The sequence below is a fragment of the Athalia rosae genome, chromosome 6 (assembly GCF_917208135.1).
Source record: "Athalia rosae chromosome 6, iyAthRosa1.1, whole genome shotgun sequence".
Taxonomy (NCBI): Eukaryota; Metazoa; Arthropoda; class Insecta; order Hymenoptera; family Athaliidae; genus Athalia; species Athalia rosae.
Window position 1 is genome coordinate 6,210,498 of NC_064031.1, and position 25,060 is coordinate 6,235,557.

At 36.6% G+C, this 25,060-nt stretch overlaps 5 protein-coding genes across 9 annotated transcripts; 2 read left to right on the plus strand and 3 right to left on the minus strand.

Moving 5' to 3' along the window:
* Positions 1-138: 138 nt before the first annotated feature.
* On the plus strand, positions 139-4,905 carry LOC105693032. Its single transcript, XM_012412677.3, has 2 exons — positions 139-2,011; positions 3,070-4,905. Exons 1-2 carry the CDS (start codon positions 1,190-1,192, stop codon positions 3,283-3,285), a joined length of 1,038 nt encoding a protein of 345 aa, XP_012268100.2. The 5' UTR covers positions 139-1,189; the 3' UTR covers positions 3,286-4,905.
* On the minus strand, positions 4,476-11,642 carry LOC105693033 (WW domain-binding protein 2). Of its 2 annotated transcripts, XM_012412681.3 has the most exons (6): positions 11,374-11,616; positions 10,312-10,646; positions 9,783-9,935; positions 9,272-9,484; positions 5,955-6,040; positions 4,476-5,698 (listed from the first exon to the last, which is right to left on the minus strand). In XM_012412681.3, exons 1-6 carry the CDS (start codon positions 11,427-11,429, stop codon positions 5,651-5,653), a joined length of 891 nt encoding a protein of 296 aa, XP_012268104.1. In that variant the 5' UTR covers positions 11,430-11,616; the 3' UTR covers positions 4,476-5,650. The 2 variants fall into 2 exon arrangements, with proteins under 2 accessions (XP_012268104.1, XP_012268103.2); XM_012412680.3 differs by lacking the exons at positions 4,476-5,698; positions 5,955-6,040 and having other exon boundaries at positions 7,924-9,484; positions 11,374-11,642.
* Positions 11,643-12,362: 720 nt separating this feature from the next.
* Positions 12,363-14,812, minus strand: LOC105693047 (glutathione S-transferase-like). Its single transcript, XM_012412701.3, has 4 exons — positions 14,652-14,812; positions 13,621-13,762; positions 13,262-13,429; positions 12,363-13,171 (listed from the first exon to the last, which is right to left on the minus strand). The coding sequence occupies exons 2-4, from the start codon at positions 13,751-13,753 to the stop codon at positions 12,861-12,863; spliced, it is 612 nt and encodes a 203-aa protein (XP_012268124.1). The 5' UTR covers positions 13,754-13,762; positions 14,652-14,812; the 3' UTR covers positions 12,363-12,860.
* Positions 14,813-17,567: 2,755 nt separating this feature from the next.
* LOC105692688 (52 kDa repressor of the inhibitor of the protein kinase-like) lies at positions 17,568-19,435 on the plus strand. 2 transcript variants are annotated; one of them, XM_048657068.1, is made up of 5 exons: positions 17,568-17,819; positions 17,897-18,055; positions 18,155-18,349; positions 18,440-18,559; positions 18,737-19,435. In XM_048657068.1, the coding sequence occupies exons 2-5, from the start codon at positions 17,955-17,957 to the stop codon at positions 18,858-18,860; spliced, it is 540 nt and encodes a 179-aa protein (XP_048513025.1). In that variant the 5' UTR covers positions 17,568-17,819; positions 17,897-17,954; the 3' UTR covers positions 18,861-19,435. The 2 variants fall into 2 exon arrangements, with proteins under 2 accessions (XP_048513025.1, XP_048513026.1); XM_048657069.1 differs by having other exon boundaries at positions 17,568-17,752.
* A 62-nt stretch (positions 19,436-19,497) lies between these two features.
* LOC110117412 lies at positions 19,498-22,241 on the minus strand. 3 transcript variants are annotated; one of them, XR_007278956.1, is made up of 3 exons: positions 20,682-22,241; positions 19,890-20,463; positions 19,498-19,786 (listed from the first exon to the last, which is right to left on the minus strand). XR_007278956.1 is itself a non-coding variant. In XM_048657070.1 (2 exons), exons 1-2 carry the CDS (start codon positions 20,682-20,684, stop codon positions 20,044-20,046), a joined length of 423 nt encoding a protein of 140 aa, XP_048513027.1. In that variant the 5' UTR covers positions 20,685-22,237; the 3' UTR covers positions 19,498-20,043. The 3 variants fall into 3 exon arrangements, 1 of the variants encoding a protein (XP_048513027.1); XR_007278955.1 differs by having other exon boundaries at positions 19,882-20,463; positions 20,682-22,240; XM_048657070.1 differs by having other exon boundaries at positions 19,498-20,463; positions 20,682-22,237.
* Between the last annotated feature and the right edge of the window lie 2,819 nt (positions 22,242-25,060).

The window sequence follows — 25,060 nt, forward strand, 5'->3', positions numbered from 1 at the left end:
CTCATCGAAATGACGACAATATTCGAGAATGACTGTAATATTTTCTAAGCCAAGCATTATCAATGGTGTTCAAACATTATCGTTTTTCATAGTGCATGCCTAGAACGACCTTGTGTTGTTTGCTAGCGCGTTGTTTCCACGAATTTGACAGACAAAAGTACAAGATTCTACATCTGTTTAGCATCCAAAGCCGCGCAGGAAATACTTGATCAACTGCATTATTAAACGCCGCCTACTAAGTACGGCGTTGCCTGCGGCTGCGGTAACTGAACCCAGTTTCCAGTTTCCTACATTTGAATTTCAAGTAGTAACGCGACGTGTTTTCATCACGTGGTAGTTTATACCATTCATCACATACATATATTCATCGATCTACGGACACAAACGGTGTGTCAGTGAGGGACAGTAAGCGTGTGTGTGTGACATTAGTATGCCAATATACCAAAATATAGTAATTCCTCCGTGGCTCATGCAATGTGTTTGGATCATAGAAGTGACCTAGAGCTTATTTGTTACAAGCTCCATGGTTTGGATGACCGTTTGAATACTCACAGCCTCAAGGTCAACCTCGAGTCGAGAGCTAATAACATTCCTTAGCAGTTCAGTATCTAGCAGTGTGCCTGGACTTGTCGCTTTGCCAAAAGGCTGGATTCGGTTTGATTCGGTTGTGCGATTGTGAAGTTTTTGTGAATCGACGTGACATATGTAATTACAATTGCGAGTACGGAATTGGACGATTTACTGACATTGAGTATTAGCGCCGAATAATACGTCTGCTCCCAGAAATTTTGAATGAGGACAACAGCGTTTTATAAAAGCTTTGATACCATCGTATGATAGAGTACTATTATTTTCGCGCTTCCATAAACTTAAAATATTCCATAAAAGCGATTCTGAAGAAATTTTTTCTCTGATAAAGCTAGTAGTCTCTTGATTAATGCGCAGGTTAATATCTATGAATTCGAATAAATTTTCAATGTCACAGTCAAATTCATTTAACACTCACAGTTGACAAACACAAATTGTATAATCAATCGCGTACGTTGATACTCCAAAATTTGTTGTAACGAAAATGGTAAAATTAACAATTCGGAATTGCGTAGCATTAACGATTGAACTCTTAATAATAAATGTATAATTACATCTATGATGCATTGCGACAACTTTCACTTTTTCCTTGCAATCAGAGATGATTAGAGCCAATCAGAAGATGTTTGCCAAAGGTTGCAGAAAGAAAGTCTTTAGAAATGATGAAAAAACTGTGAAGATTATCAAGGATGCTTTTTTTATGCTCAATATTATTTACCTAAGACAAGCAGCGTCTCTGGTAGATCTGCGGGATGTCTCAAATGCTGTTCAAATTAATGCAACAAAAGGCAGCAAGCTCAAAGCACACCCAACTTGCACATGGAGAATATTCTCCGGAATACTTTTAATGACATTAACATATGCTTTGTTCTTACAAACTTCCGGAATCAATTTTTTAATTAAATATGCTATGGGTACACGTTGCCTGATTCCAAATAATTATTTTGTTTGGGAAATCACACGACCAGTGTCTAACTGCAAATTTTGTCAGGGGGTCAACTCTGCGCTGATACTTTCCAACTTGACAAGAGATCAGTTCAAATTTTATGCATATTCTTCTAGACCAATGATAGTAAAAAATGCAACGAATCATTGGCCAGCAAAGAAAGTCTTCAGCTTATTCTTCTTTAGAAACCTGTATGAAAGCATCGAAGGTGCTTACGAGAGTGTTCAGGAGGAATGCCAATTCCTTCATTTTAGAAGTGATCTTGCTAGTCTCAAGGAGGTTCTCTCCATGACTGATCGCAGAGCCCTGAATTTAGCTGGTGAAAAGTCTTGGTACGTTGGGTGGAAGAACTGCCATCCTCAGGTTTTGGATGTTATGAGAGAATTTTATCAGACGCCGCATTTTCTACCTGAAGACGCCGAAAGCCCCTACACTAATTACGTTTTTCTTGGCTATGAACAAGGCGCTGTCATGCATGTGAGTTTAATTCATCTTGTGGATGTCTCCGAAGTGTCTCTTTACCTGGCAAAGCAGAACCAAAAATGAAATATGACATTTTTTGTTGCTAATTTGTTGTTAATTTATTGGCAAACTGGGAATTTTGTTTGTTCGAAAAGTAGCTCAATTATTATACTCACAATCATACATGAAATATACTCCCTAACGGAGCCACCTTTGCACAAATGATGTGTTACGTCCATGCACAACGGCTAGCTGAAAGATTTCTGTCAATGCCCAGAAACTGATTTTAGCTGACTTATTGTTAGTTTGACGTATGGAGATGTCAGATCGCTTACGTTTAGTGATTATTTCACGATCTGAATTTGTTGAGCAATTGCAAACTCTACCACAATCATGTGCTCTTTATGATAAAAAAATGACATTAGTTATCCTGGGTATTTTCTAGGTACGTGTAATTTTTGTAGATCTCCCATGATTTTGTCATGCGAGATAAAAGTCATGGATTTTGTTAGAATAACAACAAAAAACCATAAGTCTTTGCGCATAGCACACCACAAAAATTGTGGAAAACTCACACAACTGAATTTGATCTGCACATAAATTGATGCAGAGCGCTTCATTTGTACCATCATTACTTCAGTAGATTTTCAAAAAGAGAATTGGGCTACATAAACAACTTGTTTATTTTGAACAAATTTAACTCGCTGTAAAGACCGGCAGCCATTCAATGAACCTACTATAAATTGCCATGAAACTGTTCGAATTATTCACTACTTCGATCGACCCAAAACCATTGTTGCAATTAACAGACAAACCGAATAGAGAAGAACAGTATATGTGAAGGCCGCTATTACTAATTAGCACAGGAATATACTTGTGTTGCATGTATAAACAATAAAGAATTCTAAAAACAAATAATCTTTGGTTTGGCATGTGGTCTGATTTTCAAACATTTGCAGCTCATATTACCAATCTTCTACCGTATTTTATACAATGCATCTCCCAAAATTGTTTATTGTTAGTTCGGCCATATACCATCTTCAATATAAGAAATGCTTCGTTGATTTTTTCAGTTGGATTATATTTCACGTTTGATGTGGCAAGGCCAAATACTTGGAAGCAAGACCTGGTCAGTTGTACCGACACCGGAGTGTGGAAATGTTTGTAATTCATTTGACTTCTCCGTTGATGCCGGGGATGTAATTCTATTGGACACTAGAGTTTGGTACCACGCCACTAATGTTAAGGACAATCAGTTTAGTCTTACTATAACGTCCGAATATGGATAGGCATCGAATTTTGTTTAATATTCATTTGACATCGATTATGATTATGAAAAAATGTTTAATATTGTTTTATAGTAAGCCTCGAATTTATTCCTGAAAATTTTATTTTTGTATTCGTAGAAAACGACTCTTCTTACGTACGTACATACAGACTTGGAATTCTATTTGGTGAAAAAATAGTTACGGTTTATAAAGATATGGATCTTTGATTGCCCAAAAGTATTTAAAATGTATCTTGCATATGAAACATCAGATGGCGGACTCTGAATTACTCAATATTATAGAGTTGATATTATCTGTTTTGTGACAGAATTAAAAACAAATCAAACCTACAGGAGCAGGAATATATCATTGTAGATTAAATGAAAACAAGTAATTAAGCATGCCACAAAGCATGCCATGAATAAGCCTTCTGTATAAATCAATCAGGTACAAAATTCGAATCTATTTGTCAAACAATGAAGATTAATGTTGTATTTTGTTGCTATTTATCATTCCATTAGTAGTAACATAATAGTAATATATGCCCAGCAAACGGCAAAACGTATTAAGTGCCATACTAGTTGGCATGTTCTATCGCAATAATGAATTAATTATTAACGTTGAGTGAGAGAATGATGGAACATTCTACAAACAGAACTCGTGTTACAGAGATTATTAATATATCCCGTCACGATAACTCATGATTCACATGTTGTAAAATTATTTTACAATAGCATATTGTGCACCATAGTCACGATGAAATTCCATTTTTCAAGCCACTTTATTAAACATACATTATTTTACTGTATGTTGATAAAGTTCGCGTGTTACAGACTCATAAATGAGTATTCAAAACTGTATGAAGAAAAGTATTATAGTTATATTTAATGCGATTAATACTCATTCCGAATTCCATGTGAAATTATCGAACGTCATCAGTACTTATGAAGACTAATGAGCGTATATCTATTTTTAAAAATCTCGAACTTTACAATTTGAGATTCGTATTATTTATCAGCGAGTGTGTGAAAATCAAAATCTTTGACTTTTGATTTTACGGAATAACTGTTGATACTTGTTTTTCAATATTGTAAATTTATTGTATAACATTTATAATACGTAATAAAAGTTTTGCATGAAACAAAAATTACTCATTAATAACGACCGTTGTGGTGGGTGCCATGGCGTGTTATAAACAAAAGTTACATCAATTCTTTATACATAAGCTGAATGCTTTATTTTAGTAATTACATTGCAGTGGGTTAATGTACAATAGGAAAATTCTCTTAAAACATGTATAATAACTCCCTGTCAGACTGGTAAATAGTTTGCTTCATGGGAAACTGATGTTATCAATTTTAACATTTTTTCATAGGATCTCGCAGTTGCGAATCGCCTATGAAAGAAACAGTATCCCCACTTTGGTAATAAACTATCATCTACGAATACCAGCCTGCGATTAACAGCTGATTTTTTCCATGAACTATGCAAAAATGATTAGCCAGTCATACAAGGTAATAAGTTGCCAACTAATTAGTGAAATTTCAGATCTTGCTTGAAAAAAATGACTTGATTCTGTTGCAGTTACCCTGCAGTCCTCAGATATTCAGAAGAAGCAAAGTATTATAACAATTCAGTTTACACCTAATCAAAGAATAAATAAATATTTAGAAGTGTTAACACAGTCAGTAACTTTATTCCTACTACTGTACAGAATGTTTATTGTAGTGCTTACTTTATTGGATAATCGCAATATTGTGTTGCATAAATCAAAGCAATATCGTTGGATCTACTAAGCATATATGTTTACAGTATCGCATTTTAGACAAAGGTTCAATTATCTCCAAAATGATTTATTGTATCAAAATATAGTTGAGATAAAAGTTGCAGGGCTCCAAGCAGAACGACAAATTAATTATTTTTATTTAAAAATTATTAAATAAAAACACCTTCACTCAACTTTATTTTGGAAGTGGGACTTTTTGAATGGATTTCACCATCTTCTGCCCTCTTCCCTTCATTAGTGTAAAAAAGTACAGAACCGATTTCATTTTTTTTTGGTACAACAAATGGGAACAACAAGAACTTGTTAGGTCCATCGAAACGGTGTGACGCGATCAAGGTACATAAATTGCGAATATTAATTTAAGATTGAGGAATTATTCCAATGGTTTTTTGTGTTTTTTAATTTGTACTGATCAATTTTGGTTACCACACAATTATTGTCGGAATCCAAATTAGATCAATAGCTCAACTGTTGAGCGTGTGATACATGTTATGAATATCCAACAGCAGTATTCAATGGAATGCAAAGTGTTTTTTTTTCTTCTGTTATAGACTTAGCACACGTTAGATTATTATATGAAATGCTTTCATGTGATCCTTCTCACTGGTCTTTTTTGTCCGTAGCTTGTTGGTAGCTTGGTGGGCTTTCCTAAAAATGGCAAAACTTTCAATTGAGTCGGTTAATTTTCCTCTCCATCAACTATTTCTATTTCATCAAAGTACTTGGACATTACTCATTATCAAGTGAATTGTAAGAAATGCTGTTTGTATGAATTATCATAAAATGTTTCCTATTGTTAGTCAGACTGATAGACTAAATGAAACATGACGTTTGAATGTTCAGGGTTAAAACTTGTAGATCCAAAGTATAAATTTGTGATATATTTACAGAAAAAAATACTTACGTAGTATGCTGGCGGTGGAACATATGCGCATTGGGGTCTATTCGGATCATAGTAAGCACTTTGCGCAGCCTCTGCAGCTTTTGCATCTATGCAAAAAATGGATGTTTTGTGTTATAATAAATAACTCGGAGAGTCACTTTTTGGTCTACGAATTTTTTAAGTCATACATCAAATTATTGCGAGTCACTCACACGGATATGCTTTTGCTACCACAGTTTTAAATTGTTCAGGCATGGTATTAGCTTTGCAATCAACGACTATGAAAACTTTGCTAGTGGGTAAGGTGGCTGAAAAGTTATTTGCAAATCGATTTATTACATCGCTAATTCAGATATATGAAGAATCACTTGATAAGTGGTCAAATGAGAGTGGAATATTATTTGCTATCAATGTAGTGGATGTGTTAGAATTTTCAGAAGTTTCTTTGCTAAAATTATATGAAATGCCTCAACTTACAGTAGGGGGCAATTTTTTCCTAATTTTTAATCTTTTTGAGCAACCACAGCACAGCACTACACAAAATGAATTATAATAATTGTAAATTGGCCAGGGGACAAGGTTCTTATAGCAAAAAGTAATATATGTACATATAATTGAGGGGAATTGTTATGTCTTTACAAACCAATAGAAAATGACAGGTAATAGATTTTACACTTGAATATGATTAATATCAGATTGACGATACTTTGCCATCCATTCGTTTTTGATCAAGTCTATGTCCCACTAGCATACATTAAATAATATCTTCTGTGTAGCTAATTTTAGAGTGCTGGGAGGAAGCTATGAGATAATAACTGAGCTACGTGAAAGTCAATCTCATGGGGGATGAGCAATGGAGGTATTGCATAATAATATTGCACAATTTGCAGAGGTAGATCAAGAATAACAGGTACGAAATCTTGGTTATACCAACATATATATCGTAATTCATTCGTTTTCAGCCATGAGTCACTTTCTCTCCCTCCCTCCTTCTCTCTCAGTGTGTTGTAATTTCGCTATCACTATCACTGTTACTATTACTAGCCTGTAAGCTTGAGCCTCAGCCTCACTTGTCTATTTATGTTCTCTGTCCCGTTTCAATTCTTTTATCTTTCAGTTGTAAGACTCTGGACTATTCTCTTGTATTGCTTTTTCGAACTTTGGGCTCGGCCAAGGAAGTGCATATGCCAATTTTCCACAGATACCCAACTCAACCAATTTCTGTCCAGAGTTACATGCTCATTGTGGCATAGATCAAGGATAAAGTATATGTAAAAGTTTACCAGTTTCAGCATTACAACGTTCAGATCATTGCTACCAAAAAGATAAATTAGAAAACAATAGTCAACATGCGATAGGACCCCAGTTGTGGCAAAATTTCAGGTCATACTACATTCAACATTGAGATTTAAAAAAAATCAATTTCACAAAAGGTAAAAAGGGGTCTTCTGCGATACAAGCGTGAGGTTTTATATCCGAAGGAGAAAGAGGATGGCATTTATTTGATCCTACAACAAATGCTTCTTAAGGACCACTGAGCAATACGATATAGTACCAGAGACAGAAAGAAAGACCATGGGAAGCATTAACTCATGTTAGTTGCAACAGAATAATAGAATGTTGATTGAAGATGACAGAATTTCCTTCAAATTATTAACTATAGTTAGTTTAGTGTTATAATTTCTAGCAAAAATTCACTATCGAGCAAAAATCTCAGGCAGAAAATATTGTGAATGCAGATAAATATGATTGGCGTTATGTTGTTGTATTCTTTATTAGTTCAAAAGGATTTAACTTAGAATATAATTTTCAACCGTAGAATAGAAAAAAAGTTATAAAAATCCGGCCTAAATGTAATGTCGTCACATCTATCTGTCATGTATTAGATCTATAATTTTCGATTACTTCTGATTTTTGATGAACAGTACATGCTTTGGTAGCAAATCGCAACCTTTTTGACGTTGTAAGGTGCAAATAAAAAACCAGTAACTGATGGTCAACATTTGTATTTTTATATTGTTTTTTAAAGCTATATAATTATACGACAAAAAAATAACAGCGTCAGTAAAACATTCAATTCAATCACCGGTGTCAAAGAATATCATGATATATAACTACATTGCTTGTGACGCATGAGTTATAATGAGAGCAATAATATATGAATAGCCAAGGTCTCAAACAAAATTGGTTACTTGTGAATTATGCCATTTTAGCACAAGAAAAATGCACACGGATATTAGAAATGATTTGGAAAATCAACATTGTTGTACATGAAGTAGCAAGCGTCAACAATATTTGCTGCCCTTTATGAAACAGTCCACATATCTTGTCATCTTATGTAAAACCAACCGAATGCTTAGCACCGTTGCGAATGTCTGAGGTCATGCGAGATAACATTTCAGATTATCAGACAAATTTCCTGACTGTTGATTATCAAAGATCAAACCGAGAGGAACGACAATTCCTTGATCTGATAATTTCAAAATCAAATATAGATATAAATCGACCGAAGTATAGACATAGTGCTTGGTGGCTCAAGTTACATTGCCATGATGGTATCGGAATAGAAATATGAGTACATTATTAGTTTCATTTGCTTGTCTTTTGTCGAAATCTTTAAGAATAATAATAAAAGTAATACTAACAGTCACAATAATAATAATACTCATAATAATAATAACAACAACAACATTAATAGTCGTAATACCAGTAATAATAACGATAATAACAACAATAATGATAATAGTAATGATCATAATAATAGTAGTGACAATAACAATATTAATAATAACAATTATAATAATTACCGCATACAAGTATCACAAACTCCATCCAAATATGATGTATGTAGATAGATGCATAGGAGTGTAAAGTTAGCATGGGGTTGTAGCAAACAAACTGTGTAGATGGATAGCGTAATGAGGACAGACTTTTTGTTATAATTTATCACCATTGAAAGGTATTCTTGTCTATATCACTCAATATTATTCTGCTCATACCCAAATTTGGAAAGCTGCTAATTCACAGTATTGAACGGGTTGGGTAGTGTTCCGCACAAAGAAAGAAAAGTTCTCACAATTTCTTTCAACCCATAAGACTTGTTAAAAGTAACCGCCTGTTTCATTTGGTTTCTCAAAACCATTCCTTATATTAGTACGGCTTTTGCTGCTGGTACGTACCAGGTGGGTTGTGGTATCCACTCTGTGCATTTTGTGAATATTGAGGATACTGGGGTAAACCCTGTGTATATTGAGGTGGATTTTGGGGATACTGTGAATATTGGGGTGGAGCTTGTTGATAATTTGTGTAACTAGGCTGTCCGTAATTTGAATACGCACCTCCTTGAGACATTGATTGAGGGTTGTAACCTGGGTTAGTCCATCCAGGAGCGCCATTTGAGGGAGGCTGACCCCAGTTACCATGTTGTGTAGATGTTCCCCAGGCACCGGGCTGTGGCTGCTGTTGTGGAGCTGCACTGGAGGCGTAACCTTGATAAGGTCCATTGATACCCGGGTATGGTGGTGGAGAATCAGTCATATAAACTCCATTTTCTAGATAATCAACAAAAGAATTTCATCAACTATTGTTCCGAGTATTCAAGTTTTCTAGGTTATTTGAAGATTACTAAGAAAATCTGTGGATCATGTAATTTAGTTCGAAGAAAATGTGATGCAGGCCTCATTAGTATTCATTCAGTTAGCGTCCAATTGTACTAATGGAATGTACATGTTAATTTTTTGAATAAGTCTGACTCTTCCTAGACAGTCAAAATTTTTTGTTTTCGTTAGAGTCCATTAATGTATTTATACATTTAATGAGGAAAATGATAAGAATTTAAATCAAATTCACCTGCTGGTTGGTCAGGAAATACATTTGTTGGTGGTTGCCAGCCATAATATCCAGCTGGAGCGGCCTGATATGCTGCCGGAGCTGCAGCGTACCAGCCAGAAGTTGGTGGTTGGTATGGGGGTGGCGAATCAAATCCAGGACCATTTCGATTTGCTGAAAATTAAGTCATCTAAATTACGATGCTTAGAACTATCAACATATGACATTTTGATAGATGATTGCAGTTATGAGAAAGTATTGGGTGAGATAATGTGTGGATTCAATTATTTGTAGTCTATTGTATTGGTCATTTAAATCAAATCACTTGTATTCAGAATAGACAAAAGTTTGGGTGCTTTGTTCAGCCCGTAATGGTTGTTGCAAATATTCCTTAGTGTCTACAATCAAACAATTTTCTACTACAATAAGAAGGCTGGACAAAACGGTGATGAAAATTTAAATTCAGAATTTCTATTTTAAAGGACAAAATCAAATATGGAGGCTTTTTTGTAATCACCCTATGTGTGATATTGACGAGCAAATAGCTCACCCATGGAAGCGGCTCTCAGCATTGCTTGTCCAAATTCAATGGCGCCACCATTTTTGAACTGCAGCTTGAATTTACACTCGCCAATCCAATTGCCATTAGGTTGGGCACGGCATTTTCCTTTAATATAATTAGCCCCAAACATTGGCTGTTCTAGTTCGACATCACTTAAAGTGATAAAAGGAAAGCTGAATGATTGCATTCTTTCTTTCTGATCCTTTGCATTGAAAATCATACGATGTGTGGTCAGGAAAAGTCTGCCTCGTTTTGTACCACTAAATTCTGGCTGTTCTGGTCCGTGAAATTCCATGGTAACATTGTCCGAAAACAGAAGAATGCTGAAATAGAGAATTGTTAAATGGATTATTGAAAGGTTTGGTACAACATCGATACAAAATTATTCTTCAATTATACTGTAACTACACAGTAAGCATGAAGCCTTATATCACAGTGTCAGCGTAGAAAAAACTGATCAACATTTGATATAAAATCAAAATACTATCGATACACATGGGATCATATACCTTATAAACAAGTCTTTGTGATCTTTGGGCACAGATACATAAAATTTTTCTGAATCTCTGAACAATTTCAAATCTTTTATACTTGCACAATTAACACACATCAGTTTGTAGAATTACAGCAATGTCATTTGCATTTGGTGTAGAAAGTAGAATGTATTCTCTATGACTAACATAGGATTCAGACAAGTATAAGTTATCCTTGCATCATTTGAGTAAATGTAGGTGATCATCTTTGCACGTTGACTAGTGTTATCGTAACATCCCATTTGAATGGGAGTCGTATTATTCGTGAAATTGAGGATAGATTTGGTAGAAGAATAAGCATTGTTTGGGCTGTTTTAGAGGGGCATGACAGAATTTCGTGAGCATGATCCGACGGGTACGAAGCATTGTTTAGAAATGAGGAGTGGCGATCTGACGTGGAGATCTTACGCTACTAGCTCCGTCGGAGTATGAAGATAATTGCTAGAATATTCTACAACTATTTATGCTGGTGGTTGATAAATGTTACCAGGGAGTTATGGGATTTTTCAGAACTTACCACTCGCCGGAATGTATGAGGACACCGCCATTGGCGTGAGCCGTGTTCAAAGACATTTTACAAAAGTTTAGACAGTATCGAGGATTTCTTGCAGACTAGTCCAAAACCATTTACTCAGCGATCAGCTGATTTAAGAGTGGTGGGTGAACCACCAGAGTCAAATGCTGATTCGCTGCCAATGGAGGGAAGGCAAACGACTGGTGGACCAAATCAGCGAATAATAGGAAAATAAAAATTAAATCCTGTAATTTTTTTCAACTTGCCACACCGCTAAGAAAATATTTCGGAAATTCTCCTGCGAAAATATTTCGATGTTTCTACGACTGAATTTAGATACCGATGAACACTGCGCATGCACTGCGCGTGCTTACAATTAGCGTTGATGTGAGTGTAGATTAGCCCTTAGAGCATATACATAGATATGTTCGTACTATATGTATGCTCGCTTTAGTCAATGCTAATTGGAAGCTGAAGACCGATGCCGAAATTTGGAGGGAAATTCACGCGCGCCGCATTATGTAGTGTCAGAATGCGATTTGATTAGCTATGTTGCAGCCTCCGTGGTACAACTATCGTACCGAACCTGGTATACCTGTATAGCAAAAAATTAATTTTCTAAACTTTTTTGAAATATGATAGGTAACAGACGATTCTGTATTTATCACGATACTTAGATGGTGGGAATTTCTTAAGTCTTTCTTCTATGTTGAATTTTCAGTCAACATATATCGTTTCAATCAATGTCTATATTCCTCATATTTTTCAGTCAACGGTTAAAATCCATGGACACAATATTTTTCACTCAGCCCTTACCTTCTCCGCGTGGCATTGACAAAACTCGGTGGTTGACTGAAGATCACTGAAGTCGAGTTATATGTATAAGCATTATGGAGCAGTGTTGTTACAAACAACTTGTCAATTTTTAAAATCGACTTTTTGAAACGTTAAAGGTTTGCATAGTGATTAAATCGGAGCCAATAAATGACGAATTTTTGAATATAAACTTTATTTATAATACTTTGAAAATGCAAACCCCATCGGCACACAGAACAATTGTACATACAATATTCATTTGATGTGCCTCAGCATTTTGGAAAACAAGCAATACTGTATAAAACAGCGCAGTGTATAGGTACAATGGCAAACGATCGACAATATTCTGGTGGCAGTTTGAGTTGGACACTATGGAGCCAACTACATATTATTGCCGTTCGTTGACTGTAATATTTGTATGCCAAAACAACTGAGTTTTGTGTCAATCACCACTTATGTTTAGAAACTATTTTACGAATGAACTTCGATTTGTTTCTCAGAAATCAGTGTACCATAATGGCTACTGTCTGCCAATTATTGGGGTTTCAATAATAATGATTACTTACTGAAGTACTTAGTAGTTGGGTAGTATAAAATATCAGGCCACTTTTAGTGTGATTTCATAACAATGGAATAAAGATTTGAATATATTTTTCGTAAGCAGAGACTCATGCTTATAAATCACTGTGCGGACGTTTGGCGACCCAGGCCTTGATTTTCGGCAAATCAAGAACTTTAGCTTTGAGCTGCTTCAAATTGTCGTACTTCTCAGTGATATCTGTTTTTGTCATAGAATTGTAGTAGTCGAGTGACGCGACGAAGAAAAAATCAGCCCAGGACAAAGCACTTCCGACAAACCAGCCTCCATTGGCCTTGACTTGAGCGTCCAAACGTTCCAGATAAAACGGGATAATTTCCTTGAACAAAGGCTCATACTTGGCTTCCTTTGCTGATTCGATGGTTTCGTAATGCCAGGCTGCAATTTCTGAAATAGTTCACGGGGGTTTGAACCAATACTGAATTGAATGATCGCTGCTGTACTACCCTTCTTGAAGAATATATATATGTATCTTACTGGCGCGCAAGTCATCAATAGTAGCAACAGTGGCGTCTATTTCTAGAGCCTCCCAATCGTCCTTGCCAGCAAGTCCAAATTGTTTAGCCAGGTAGCGACTGATAGCTTGTGATTGATGAATTTTTTTTCCATCCACTTCAAGGACTGGTACTTGTCCAAATGGCGTTGCTGAAATAACAGACATTCACAATTGTGATATAATGAGCAGAAGAAGCTTTGTGAAAAAACATCATTTATGAAAATACAATATTTGTGACAAAAGTAATAGAAATTCAGAAACCAATAATAATGAATGATTCACGTAGAATACAAAACTTTGTATGGGTGGACTGTATCGAATTTGGATTAGGTCGACTTACACGGCTTTAGTTTTGGCCAGTCTTCAATTTGGAAGCGTGCATCCTCGAATTCAACGCCGCCATAACTCAGAAGAAATCGAATTGTTTCGCCCAAGCCTTTGACGGGGAAGTAAGTGAGCTTGTAGGTAGGCATATTTTGTCACTAAAAAATAAAAGTATCTAAGTTAAAGTTATGGATACGTTAGGTAATTACTCCAACTTTGGTTTCAGTTGGTGAGCTCATGATGATTAACCGAACACGAAGAATTATTTAGTATTGCGTATGAACGATATCGTTTGTATCATTTCATTCCTAATAGAATCTGATCTGTTCGAAATTAATGGAATAATTTGAGTTATTAAGGACAGCATTGGAATAAGTTTTTTCATCTGGAAATAGACCCGTTATGTTGGAAATATCTGAAATCCGAACTGGTATGGTAGTGGCGGACTCACCAATTTTGCTTTTCAAATAAACTGTGCAAATGATTAATTTTTGTGAAAATTGTAAAGAAATTGGAGGAGCAACGATGAGGCTTGTATAATAGAGAAATTTTGTCATTGGGCTGTACGTTCTTAATCAATCTAGTTTATCTTGTCGTAGTTGCAGATCACTGTACTGATAACGCAGAGGTAGATAAGAAAGATGAAAAATGTATGGCGAAATAATCTATTACTCAAAAAAAGATTCATGCACAGCATTTTCTAATGATAAGGAACTGATGAGATATTGCAGTAGGTAAGTCAAAGAATATCGGAGGCTATTTTATAAAAAAAGGCTAGTTTTAGTTTTGTAGACAAAAATTCCTAAGCAGGTACATACATAATTTCTTGTCTTTGAATCATTGGGATTGGTCAAATATAATCGAATAAAATGAGTCAAAATTTTTTTTGATCATCCTATGGCCTGAACCTACAAAGGACCGCGGTGTCGGAAATTGAAAGGAAGAATCAAATACTAGGATCTTTTCAATCCGAAGATAGCAGAGCGTGAAAAATGTGACGGGGCCAATAAATGAAAATTATCGTAATATTAGTTGGATGATTCTTACCGAAGAACTTTGCAGTATACCAGCAGGACGAACCTTCCAGAATAGACTGATTGTGAGAAATATCAATTGCGTGCGCAGCACCGGCACCACAGATGTATAGTCACTGATCTCTAAAACTGTATAGTACTACCGGTACTACTCCTCTCTATACTGCGATGGTACCACACGGTACCATAGATATACATCTATGATGGTACTATATCCCTCCGTGAAGTTAGCCCGCGACCTCGGAATTGGCGAATAAAAAAAATACCAGTGAATTGCTCTCTAATTGCTCTGCTATTTTCGCTAATGGCTCCCTTTGGGTTTGAGAGAAAAAAAATAAAGACGAAATGACTATTTTTGATAGTGGAAACAGTATAGCGCAATTTTCATATAACGTCTTAACCAAACGGGACTCGCCCATGTCCAGGTGTAAAATAATTACTCTCGCGTTGTTCTCAATTCCACATTGAATGAAATGTATTAATAATCAAGATGACATTGCGGGAGTCGAAATTTTCTGGTTGTAAAGTTCCTCCTCTTTAAGAATCTTTTCTTCTGAAATTTTTCAAACGCTGATAGTTTTTGAGTAATTCGCAAAAAATTGATGGACCCCTGTTTTTAGAAATTTTCATTGTTTATAACTTTTGTAAGTCTTCGTGTATGAGTTTCACATTTTCGCACGTTTTTCTAGATGCATTTAAAAATCTAACGAGATCTTGCATGTATTTTAATCCGCAGTAGCAAGAATTTTCACGTTTCTGGAATTGCGAACTATATACAGCGGCGCGTGCTAGGATTTCATCTGTGTCTCTGGTCTCGCACAGGTCGTGCGTGTGGGATCCGCAAGCATTTCAGTGGATCTGCGTTTTACGAGTCTCTATTCTGTGTTTGCGTATGCAAGTCTCTAATTGTCAGCTGTACGTGGAACAAATTGGAACATGGAGCTATTTTACGCGTTCGGATTCATAATACGAGGGTCGTGCGATCGATTCTGCGCGGGAATTTTTTTTTTGTTTTATTTTTCAGCGTTTACGTTATTTACGTAATAAAATGAAATGATGTCTGATACGTTGTATTCACTCATATTTCTACAAAAAGCAGAAAGCTTCTTTATTTGAACAGGTGCATAATCATCGAAAATTTGGGTTTGCGAATATCCTTCCAGGAAGGGATTGTAATTAATAATAAAGCGAACATGAAGACATCGGATATAAAACTAGGTAATTTTATTTTCATTCATTTGATGAATCGCATATGTTGGGGTGATATTTATCATAAAAACAGGGGAAGCAGTAGTTGTGTTTGCACCTCGCACACGTTATAAACGCTGCATTTTTACAGTCACATGGTTTTTTCAAAATATCCATAGAAAAACAAACTTGGTTGCGTTCATAAAAGATTCTCTGTCATCGGAAAGTTTGGCTGCGAACCACGCGTAGCACAACATGTTGCAATATATCTATGATGTTGTTGAAAATTGGCGAAGATAGCCGATGATGTACGATGGAATGAATTTTTATACAATCTTCTCGGGATGTAATTTCTCTTTCTCTTTCGATGAGATACGAGCAATTCAGAATTTTTTTGATCAAGTTTTTCACCTGACGGTACAAATAAACATCGCAGGGTTGCACTAGCGGTGTACATTTTGGGGGGATCACCTTGATACTGCATGTTCAAATAAAGACGCTTTCTGCTTTTTGTACAAATATGGGTGAATACAACATATTAGACATCATTTCATTTTATTTGCGACGTAAATAACGTAAGCATTGAAAAAAAGAAAAAACAAAAAAAAAAAAAACCTCCACGTGCAGAATTGAACCCCCACCTTCGTATAAATCCGCTTGGCCATCCAGTCTTTTCGCTTGGCTCACTTTTATAATCCTCCCTCTGCCAACTTAGGCTGCTCGAGCCGATAGCTTATATAGATTATTTTTACCTTGATATGACCTTGAAGGTCAACTATGTGTTAGGCACACTGTATGCCCGATCATATATAGCTATTATAGATATATTCGGATAACATACATTATACATACACACGGGCTGAAGTATTGTACGAAATCATTGCACGAATTAGAAACAGCCTGAAATATTTATATTCGGGTTAAAGTAGGATTCATGTATGAATATTAAATAACTATATTGTTTTATACGTTTTACTTAATTTATTTGTGCTATGTACATACTCACTTTTCCCAATTGCTGAAGTATATGTATACATATTAATAAAGGGCGTAGCTGCTATTATGAAGGTAAAGTCTGCAGAGTTTCAAATTTTTTGACCAAATATTTTTGCCGTACTAAAAAATTAAAAATTTAAACATTAAGCAGCAAGGGTTGAAATTAGTATAGAGACCTGAAACTTGGGGTAGATTGTTTTTTGTATTGATATCGACTCATTCGAACCTCTGGAAGCATAGAAATTCAAAAACACCTCAAATAAGGACCACCCTGGTGTTTAATTACTTTACCTGGAGCACCTGGGATCCACATCGTTTGAGTGGCAAGGCTCTGTTAGAAAAAAAAATACGCGCCACGAGATTTATTTGGCGATGGAAAACATAGGAACCGCGAAGAAATTATTCAAATTATAATCGAGAGCTGATCTTACATCAGAAAAAAATGCGCGTCGCGATAATTAAGCTTGGGTCAACGTGCTTGGTAGAATAGAAATATTTCATATTTTTTGGATTCACAAGAATCAGCAACTTCATCATAATGAAGAAATCTCTTGAGGAAATACAAGGATGGTCGCCATATTTATTCAAATGAGAAAAATAGTTTTAATTTTAAATGATTTTTTACAAATGTTTGGAGGGAGTCGATAAGTTCTTTGTGATAACTTTGCACCGATAACAAAGAAAATTGTGTCTGCGGATTTAGTGTCGTAAGTGGTTCCTGCATTATCGACTTCACCGAATTTACCGGCCATATCACTCCAGTATTTCGTCTACGTCTTGCCGAAAATGGCCGAAATCTGGTAAGTCAGGAGTCTGACTGTGAACGTTTCGTGTCAACGTTTCGTTAGATCCGAATTCGTTGGTTTTGTGTGACCCCCATGGACGTCCGGAAGTCGCTAGGTCGCTATGTTTTGCAACTGCGTTGGAACGGTAGATATCTGCAATATGGCCGCTCACAGTCTGAAAGCGTTAGGTTAAGTTAGCGTTAGGCTAACAGGCAAGTGAGATGTGAATTGTTCACCTAAGACCGTTTATTCCCAGAAAGTGATTCATTATTATTACAATAAATATTAGATAACTCAAATGCGATATCAGCGATCGAACAATTTCACAAACGTTCAAAGTTTCTGAAATGGGCAAGAAAGGCAGCACTTGGTGTTCAGCAACAGGCTGCAAGAACGATTTCAAGACTACGAGAAAGAGTTTTTTCAGATTTCCGAAGGATCCTGCCAGGTAAACACGAACTTATACTGCGATAATTCTCTTTCGTGATGGCATTTTATTTTATCAGTGAAGTGTCTAATGAAATCTCCATATCTGTAATCGCTATAGGTGGCTGATATGGGTACATGACATTGGACGACTCGATTTACTTAAGAAAGGACCGGAGTATGCTAATCGGAACTGTAAATTATGTGGGGATCATTTCGAGGAGAGAATGTATCTCAATGATTTAAAAACAAGGCTAATGCCTGCTGCGATTCCGACGTTACGAGTACAAGGAGTATTGACCGAATTGGTACAATTGTGAGTACAATGTTGCTTTCGTATCATAGATGCCATTGTATTCTCGACCTTGTAAGAAATTTTGTGTTTATAATGTTAATCACAATTCAGTAGGCATAATGAGAATGCTATGCCAATGGATCCGACGTTGGAGTCTGAGTTGCTCGACGCAGATCCAGACTTGCCGGACCATAAACCCAATATCTTGGATATTGAAAATTGTGCTACTACGTGAGTATTCCATTTCCTAATAATATAATAGTTTCAAGAGAGAGGTGTAGACTGGTAGTCAACGTAGTGGGATTATAATATGTTGTATACAAATCGTAGAGGCCATATGCATTTAATGTCTGTCGTAAAACTAACCAATGCCTTGATCAATTACTATATCTCGTGTATCACTTTCAGGACTGGAGTTCAGCCACCATCATTCGTTGCGGTGTATATTCCTATGAAACGGGAGTTGCGACATGATTTAAGATTTGAACGAGCTCAAATGGCTCACTTGCAAAACGACGATCCTTTAAAATGAGTAACAATCTCTGATTTTCAAAGAGCGCACCAAAAATATTAACTTTTGCTAGTCTTGCTTCTCAATGAGCTTCACTGCAAGCGGTGAAGAGACGGAGGTATCTCTAAATTTTTTAGATAGGCAGTACATTTGATATTATGTACGCTGTGTTAAGACCTTGCAAACAACATTTCTTTCTCACACATCTGTTATTGAGTTTTGTTATACATTTTGTGTATAAATGTATATGTTACGGTAAAAGTAGATATTGCGGCCCTCGTTTGGATGATGTGCATTCAACTAACATTTACAATTTCAAATAAGGGAAATGTAATGTACATTGAATTCACAATGACCATGTCGTTTTGGTAAATGTGCGCATACAAAATATGAAATCGCAAGTGCTAGTAATGTGGTGCGCCTTATATGGAGGCCGCTCCAAAAATGCTTATTAAACCTAACCTAACCTACGACATATTATATAATATGCAAAGTATGTTTTGTTTGTCATCTACATTTTTTAATTAAAATAATTTTCGTTATTAAAGCTTTTTGTATTATGTTTACTCAAATAAATATTTTTTTACTGCAACAACATTTTTAATTTATTTGTATTCCAACTTTTCTTAGAACATGAAGGTAAGAGTATACATACATATACCGAAACATGAAGGCAAGACTACAAATTTGCCGGGGAATGTACAGTATGTGTACATTATATTCAGTTCACATATACCTAACTTTTTGGTAAATGTACACATTTTACGGTAAAAGTGTATATTTCCCAAGATTGTACATTTACCGTAACATACATGGTGAAAGAGCTGGCCACGCGACTGGACCCCCCCTTGCAGACCCATCGTCCCGGAAATTGCCTATCAAGATAGGCTCTGACGGCAGCTGTGTAGTGCAGAGGGGGCACCATCCTGCTGGAACCAGATGGGTTCCTGGTGCAGAACAAAGTTTTGTATTACACATTCTGAATGATGTTGATCAAAATTGAACTGCATTAATTAATATATTCTGAAGTGATTACGCTCACCGCCTCACCATACACTGCTCTTAAGGCAGGGATAATGTTCTCCTCGAGTAGACGAAGATACCATTCGCCATTGAGGTTTTCATCTAGGAAGAAGAGCCCGATGAGACGGTCCTCAAGCACGCCGAGCCAAACATTAAGTTTCTGCGCGTATTGTGTGGCTGTCTAAACTACCAAATGAGGGTTGCTGGCAGACCAAACTCGAACGTTTTGCCGATTTGGCCTCCCACGTAGCAACACAGTACTCTCGTCTGTGAAACAGATCCTGCTGGGTAGTCCCTCATTGGCAATCAGCTCTTCGATCATTTGCCCACAGAAAGCCATACGACTTTCTGCGTCATGATGCATACGTTCCTGGTGACGGTGGAACTTATATGATCGGTAACCCGCTTCATGCAAAATATTCAGCACCGACGACTTAGAGACTCCGAACTCTTGGGCGACCTTCGACGCTGACTGACTTCCTTCCTCAAAGGCTAGGTAAATGTTGAGCCTGGTCTCTTCATCTAGTCGCTTCGACTGCTGGACGACTGGCCGTCGGGCTGCAGAGCTCAGGTCTCCCATCGTATTGAAACGTTTAACAATCTGTTGATATAAAGTTGTTGGAGAATAGAGTTATTGATAATGAGTGAATTTTCCTGAAAGATATCAAGAGACTCTGTAGAGTCTCGCGCCAAGTACATTCAAAAGAACGGGCGCACTACCTATGCTGCGACGGGAGCTAGAAGGCGGAGTGGGGATTCGCGTTTTATCGAATAGCTCCCATATTAATTATGTTACAGCAAATGTAAAATCACTTTTACCATATAAATCGGGGGCGAGCTTCCATTCAAGCCCAATTTCAATGGAATCGGTAGTCGGAGAGTCTAGATACGATGATCTCTGACCACCGGCAGGCTTGTTCAGATTTGTCACCGTCGTCATCAACATAGCTCTCAGAATCCAAAACCATTCCAACATAAAATAGTATAGAAGGGAAGCCTCGGTTTGGACTGGTCACTGCTCTGGCTTGCGGCATATTTTTACCAAGTAGCAAGAAAATTATACGCTCGCCTAGCAGGTGGCGTCAGCGTAGCCGGTTTTATTTCTTTACAGAGTTTGCCACCGCACAGCGATTCTTTTTCATCCCTATCGATAATCAGAATATCATCGAACATGCACTCGCCAGCGCACTGACCGTGTATGAGGTTACAAGGAGGGAACTCGTTGAATCATCGGTAATTGTAATCAGCAGAGATCGCGAAGATGAAAATGATTTCAATTCAACATTTATTGCTGTACGAACTGCAGCCCAATCATGTCCAGGTCACCTGTCTAGCAATCATTTCTGAGCCAACTACAATCTATGCCCTTCGTCATACCAAGTATACTGATTCATGAAGTTTAACTTCACCTTCTCTCATTTAAGCATACATTGAAGGACGTATCAGTTTCAATTCCAATACCACAAACCAAAAATTCCTGCTTTCTTAAACAAATAAACTGAAGTTGAAGTGAATCAAATGTATGAAGTTTAAAAATCTCTACGTTACCCTTCGGTATAATCTGCAGCCAGACTGAAACCTGGTCATCTGCTTAGCAGTTGTTTTTAAGTCAACCATAATTGTTTTATTTTAGTTCATACTCACCGTACGAATTCATTATGACTAACGCTCTCCTCTCACCCACAATCATACGGATTATGAAAGAAGTATCATCTTCTGTTTTGGTATCACAAATCAAGCTAACTGATGCGGCTCAATTGGACGCTTACTACCAAGTTACCCAAAAAGAACTGATCTCTCCCTTGGTATGTTGTCAAACGTTGATAAGATGCAGCTTGGAATCCAGATCCATTCCGTCAAACAAATGATCCAAGGATACTGCGCCTGGTGACTTGTAATATAATTGCACAAATACACCTAGTGAACCGAAAAACCGTGTAAGCCAATTCGCAAAATAGCAGCTATGAAGCCTTTATTTAAATTGGACACATGATCTGATGTATATGAACTCAACCTACAGAGTAACTAATCGTTGGAATAGAAACGCATAGTACTTTACGGAATCTTTTGATAATTGCTTAACTCATTGTCAGATGTGGTAGTAACTGAATGTTTCCTGACCCGATGATCATCCTACTACAATAGGATACTAAAGAAACCGTAATCAAGACTGCAATATTTTTTGAGAACATACAAAAAGTTATGAAATCCCACAAAAGGCACCTACGGTGCAAAAAAGTTTGCCAGGTACATCAAATGTTCAACGGTAACTCCCATCAAGATATTTTTAATGATTAATTAGAAGAATTCATGAATAATAGGAAAAAAAGAATCCAAATCAATTACTGTGTCAAGTACATGGAACTTTGCTACACGAATAGAAATTCTCGAGAAGATTGGAATAAAAATAAAACAACCCTAATAATTAATTGAAAGATGACGAAATTGGAAAGCAATTGATGAAAATCAATTCAATGAATCAAAAAACAATAAAGATTGAAAAAATAAATCCAATACGAAAAAAAAAAAATGGAGTAGGGAGTCTCAGCTCCCAGATAATAGCGAACGGGTAGTTAGCTATGGTAGTAGAGTCTTGAGTAAAATTGAAAAGAACTATTGTGTGACCAGGCGAGATCTTCTTACAATAGTCGAGTCTATTTCACATTTTCATCATCATTTGTACAGACGGAAGTCTTTGATTCGTACCGACCATGCATCTTTGCGGTGGTTGCTTACCTTCATATCAATGAATTTTCTACAAAGGGAAGATACTCTTACGTTGTGAGAACCGCTTGATTTATATCGAAATGTGCAAGGCGTAAATTTTCTAGCGAAAATGTAAACTGAACCTCCACACTACGCTTTCCAGTTCCAGAGTCATGCTTAGTCGTTATCAGAAATAGACACCTTCTTCTCACCAATTTGAGGAACAATGTAGGAATTTGTCTAGGTCGAAAATAGGGATTGAGGCTTTTAAATATTTCATTAATATATCTTTATTCTCAGACGTCTGGCCGAGAACTGTCCTTCTATGTCCATACATATCCTAAATCTAATACTAATTATACTAATCCCTACTACTTGTTTGGTCAATCTCATGTTCGACACCTACAACAAGGTCATGGAAACGTCAATTATGAGTTACTGTTCTACTGACAGAATTTTTCTTGTGCGCTAACACAACGCCGCTATTATTTACAGAGGTCCTCTAGCCTCGTAGCCGTGTGGTGGCGGTGCTCCAAAATATGCCAAAATAATCTCAGGCCCACGGCGGTAGTCGGACTACCTATCCTTCTTACATTTCGGAAAGAGTCAATTTTGAGTTTTAACTGTTTTACTGACACCTGTAGGAGGTTAGGAATATTTGAGAAGTAGAGTCTAACCTGCTACTTGAGAATTTCAGAGTTTTCACAGAGAACTCTTCAGCTTTCGAAGAAGACCGAGTTGTTCATCTTCGGGCTGCCACCGAGTCTTCTTATGCTAGGGTTGATTCCTGTGCGCGTGGGGAAGAAGCGGAAGTTCCCTATCAATATTTGAACGTTTGGCATAAGGTACATGAAGATTGGTTGATCCACCGGAGGTACTCGTATATTCCGGCTCCAGTTTTAGTTTTAGACGCCGAGGTTGCACCAGACGCGGTTTTCACTAATTTTGGCAATTTTATGAAAGAGGATTCTGTAGTAGCAACTTCTCCACATGGAACTTTTAACAGCCTTGGAGTAAAAAAAGATTAAATAGCCCATTCCATAATCTCTGCTATTCGTCCGAAATCATTTATTTCTTTTCTTCTATTGTCTACCGGATTATATATTAACCGCAAATCAGGTTCAAAATTAATAGTCAATTTGTTGGCTAAGCTTGGAGTATGTGCGTTTTATCAGAACACTGCTTTACATGAATTATCAGCAATAAAAGCCGAAGTCACAAAAATCGAGAAACCTTGTTTTACTCAGTATGTATACGACAATGCAGATCATAATCCATCTACAATTGACGGAAAAAACACCATGCACATCATGGGTGGCATTTGTTGTGTAGCTCCTAAGCATGCTGTTTGTACTTATGGAGAGATTCCAAAATTAAAGAGACTGCCAGCTGCATCGGAAGTTGCCTCTATAGGAGCTGTGGAAGTGAAAGACTTTCCGGATTAAAAAACTACACTACTAGTAGACCTGTGAAATACTCAGACGTATCCGGATTTACATTTGGAGATGTACCAGGAATCACAACAGTATATTCTACACACACTTGGGCTTCTTATATGCAAGTGGAAAAACTAACTAGTATTCGTGGCTTATTGAATAGAATTGCTAAAGTACCTGTTGCAGAATTAGTGGTAGGACCAATAAAAACATTAACAGTGAGAATTAGATAGGTTTTGTATTTTATCACACTTATTTACTTGTTGGACGTCACAGGTACAGAAACGAGAGCGACCGCTGTTTCAGTCATACTAACGATAACAGATTACAGACCAGATTCAAACGGGTCTAGTCTAAGTCATAGAATGTTCTGATTGGTGTAAATTATTTACTCATAGACCAACACTCTCCCTTAAACCAATCAGTATCATAAAAATAATAACAATATAATCTTTATTTCACGCCTAGCTTTTCAGTTAATTCGGCATGTCTTGGACCATTTAGTCCCTTTGTACATATGTCTGCTATCATTTCTTTGGTTGGTAAGTATTTTAATTCCACTTTCTTTTTCTCGATGACTTCTCTTATATAATGATATTTCACACTTATGTGTTTCGTTCTTTTGTGAAATATTGGGTTACTGGCTAATTTTCGTGCACTTTGATTATCGTTAAAAATTACAATTGGATTCTTTCTTTTGGTTATTTCGTATATAAATTCTTTCAGATATACTGCCTCTCTTGCAGCCTCTGAGATTGCAATATATTCTGCTTGGGTGGATGACAGAGCTGTTGTTTTTTGTTTTTGGCAACTCCAAGATATTGCTGTGTTGGCTAACTTAAACACATATCCCGTGTATGATTTTCTGTCGACTTCGTCATTCGCCCAATCAGCGTCTGCATATCCTTCGATATCAGTTCCAGTTTTTTGAAATATTAAACCCTTATTTATAGTTCCGTTTGAGTATCTAAAAACTCTTTTGACTGCTGACCAGTGTTCTTTGTCATGATTTACATTAAATTGGCTTAGATACGATACAGCATAGGCAATATCAGG

Bases quoted from the DNA above. Each gene is read 5' to 3' on its own strand.
- LOC105693032 (XM_012412677.3), top strand. From the start codon at position 1,190: ATGATTAGAGCCAATCAGAAGATGTTTGCCAAAGGTTGCAGAAAGAAA. The intron at 2,012-3,069 runs GTGAGTTTAATT...TGATTTTTTCAG, and splicing joins AACAAGGCGCTGTCATGCAT to TTGGATTATATTTCACGTTT.
- LOC105693033 (XM_012412680.3), bottom strand. From the start codon at position 11,429: ATGTCTTTGAACACGGCTCACGCCAATGGCGGTGTCCTCATACATTCC. The intron at 9,936-10,311 runs GTGAGCTATTTG...CTTAATTTTCAG, and splicing joins GCTGAGAGCCGCTTCCATGG to CAAATCGAAATGGTCCTGGA. The intron at 9,485-9,782 runs GTGAATTTGATT...TTGATTATCTAG, and splicing joins ATTTCCTGACCAACCAGCAG to AAAATGGAGTTTATATGACT.
- LOC105693047 (XM_012412701.3), bottom strand. From the start codon at position 13,753: ATGCCTACCTACAAGCTCACTTACTTCCCCGTCAAAGGCTTGGGCGAA. The intron at 13,430-13,620 runs GTAAGTCGACCT...CTGTTATTTCAG, and splicing joins CTGGCCAAAACTAAAGCCGT to CAACGCCATTTGGACAAGTA. The intron at 13,172-13,261 runs GTAAGATACATA...GAACTATTTCAG, and splicing joins TATTGATGACTTGCGCGCCA to AAATTGCAGCCTGGCATTAC.
- LOC105692688 (XM_048657068.1), top strand. From the start codon at position 17,955: ATGGGCAAGAAAGGCAGCACTTGGTGTTCAGCAACAGGCTGCAAGAAC. The intron at 18,350-18,439 runs GTGAGTACAATG...ATCACAATTCAG, and splicing joins TTGACCGAATTGGTACAATT to TAGGCATAATGAGAATGCTA. The intron at 18,560-18,736 runs GTGAGTATTCCA...TATCACTTTCAG, and splicing joins ATTGAAAATTGTGCTACTAC to GACTGGAGTTCAGCCACCAT.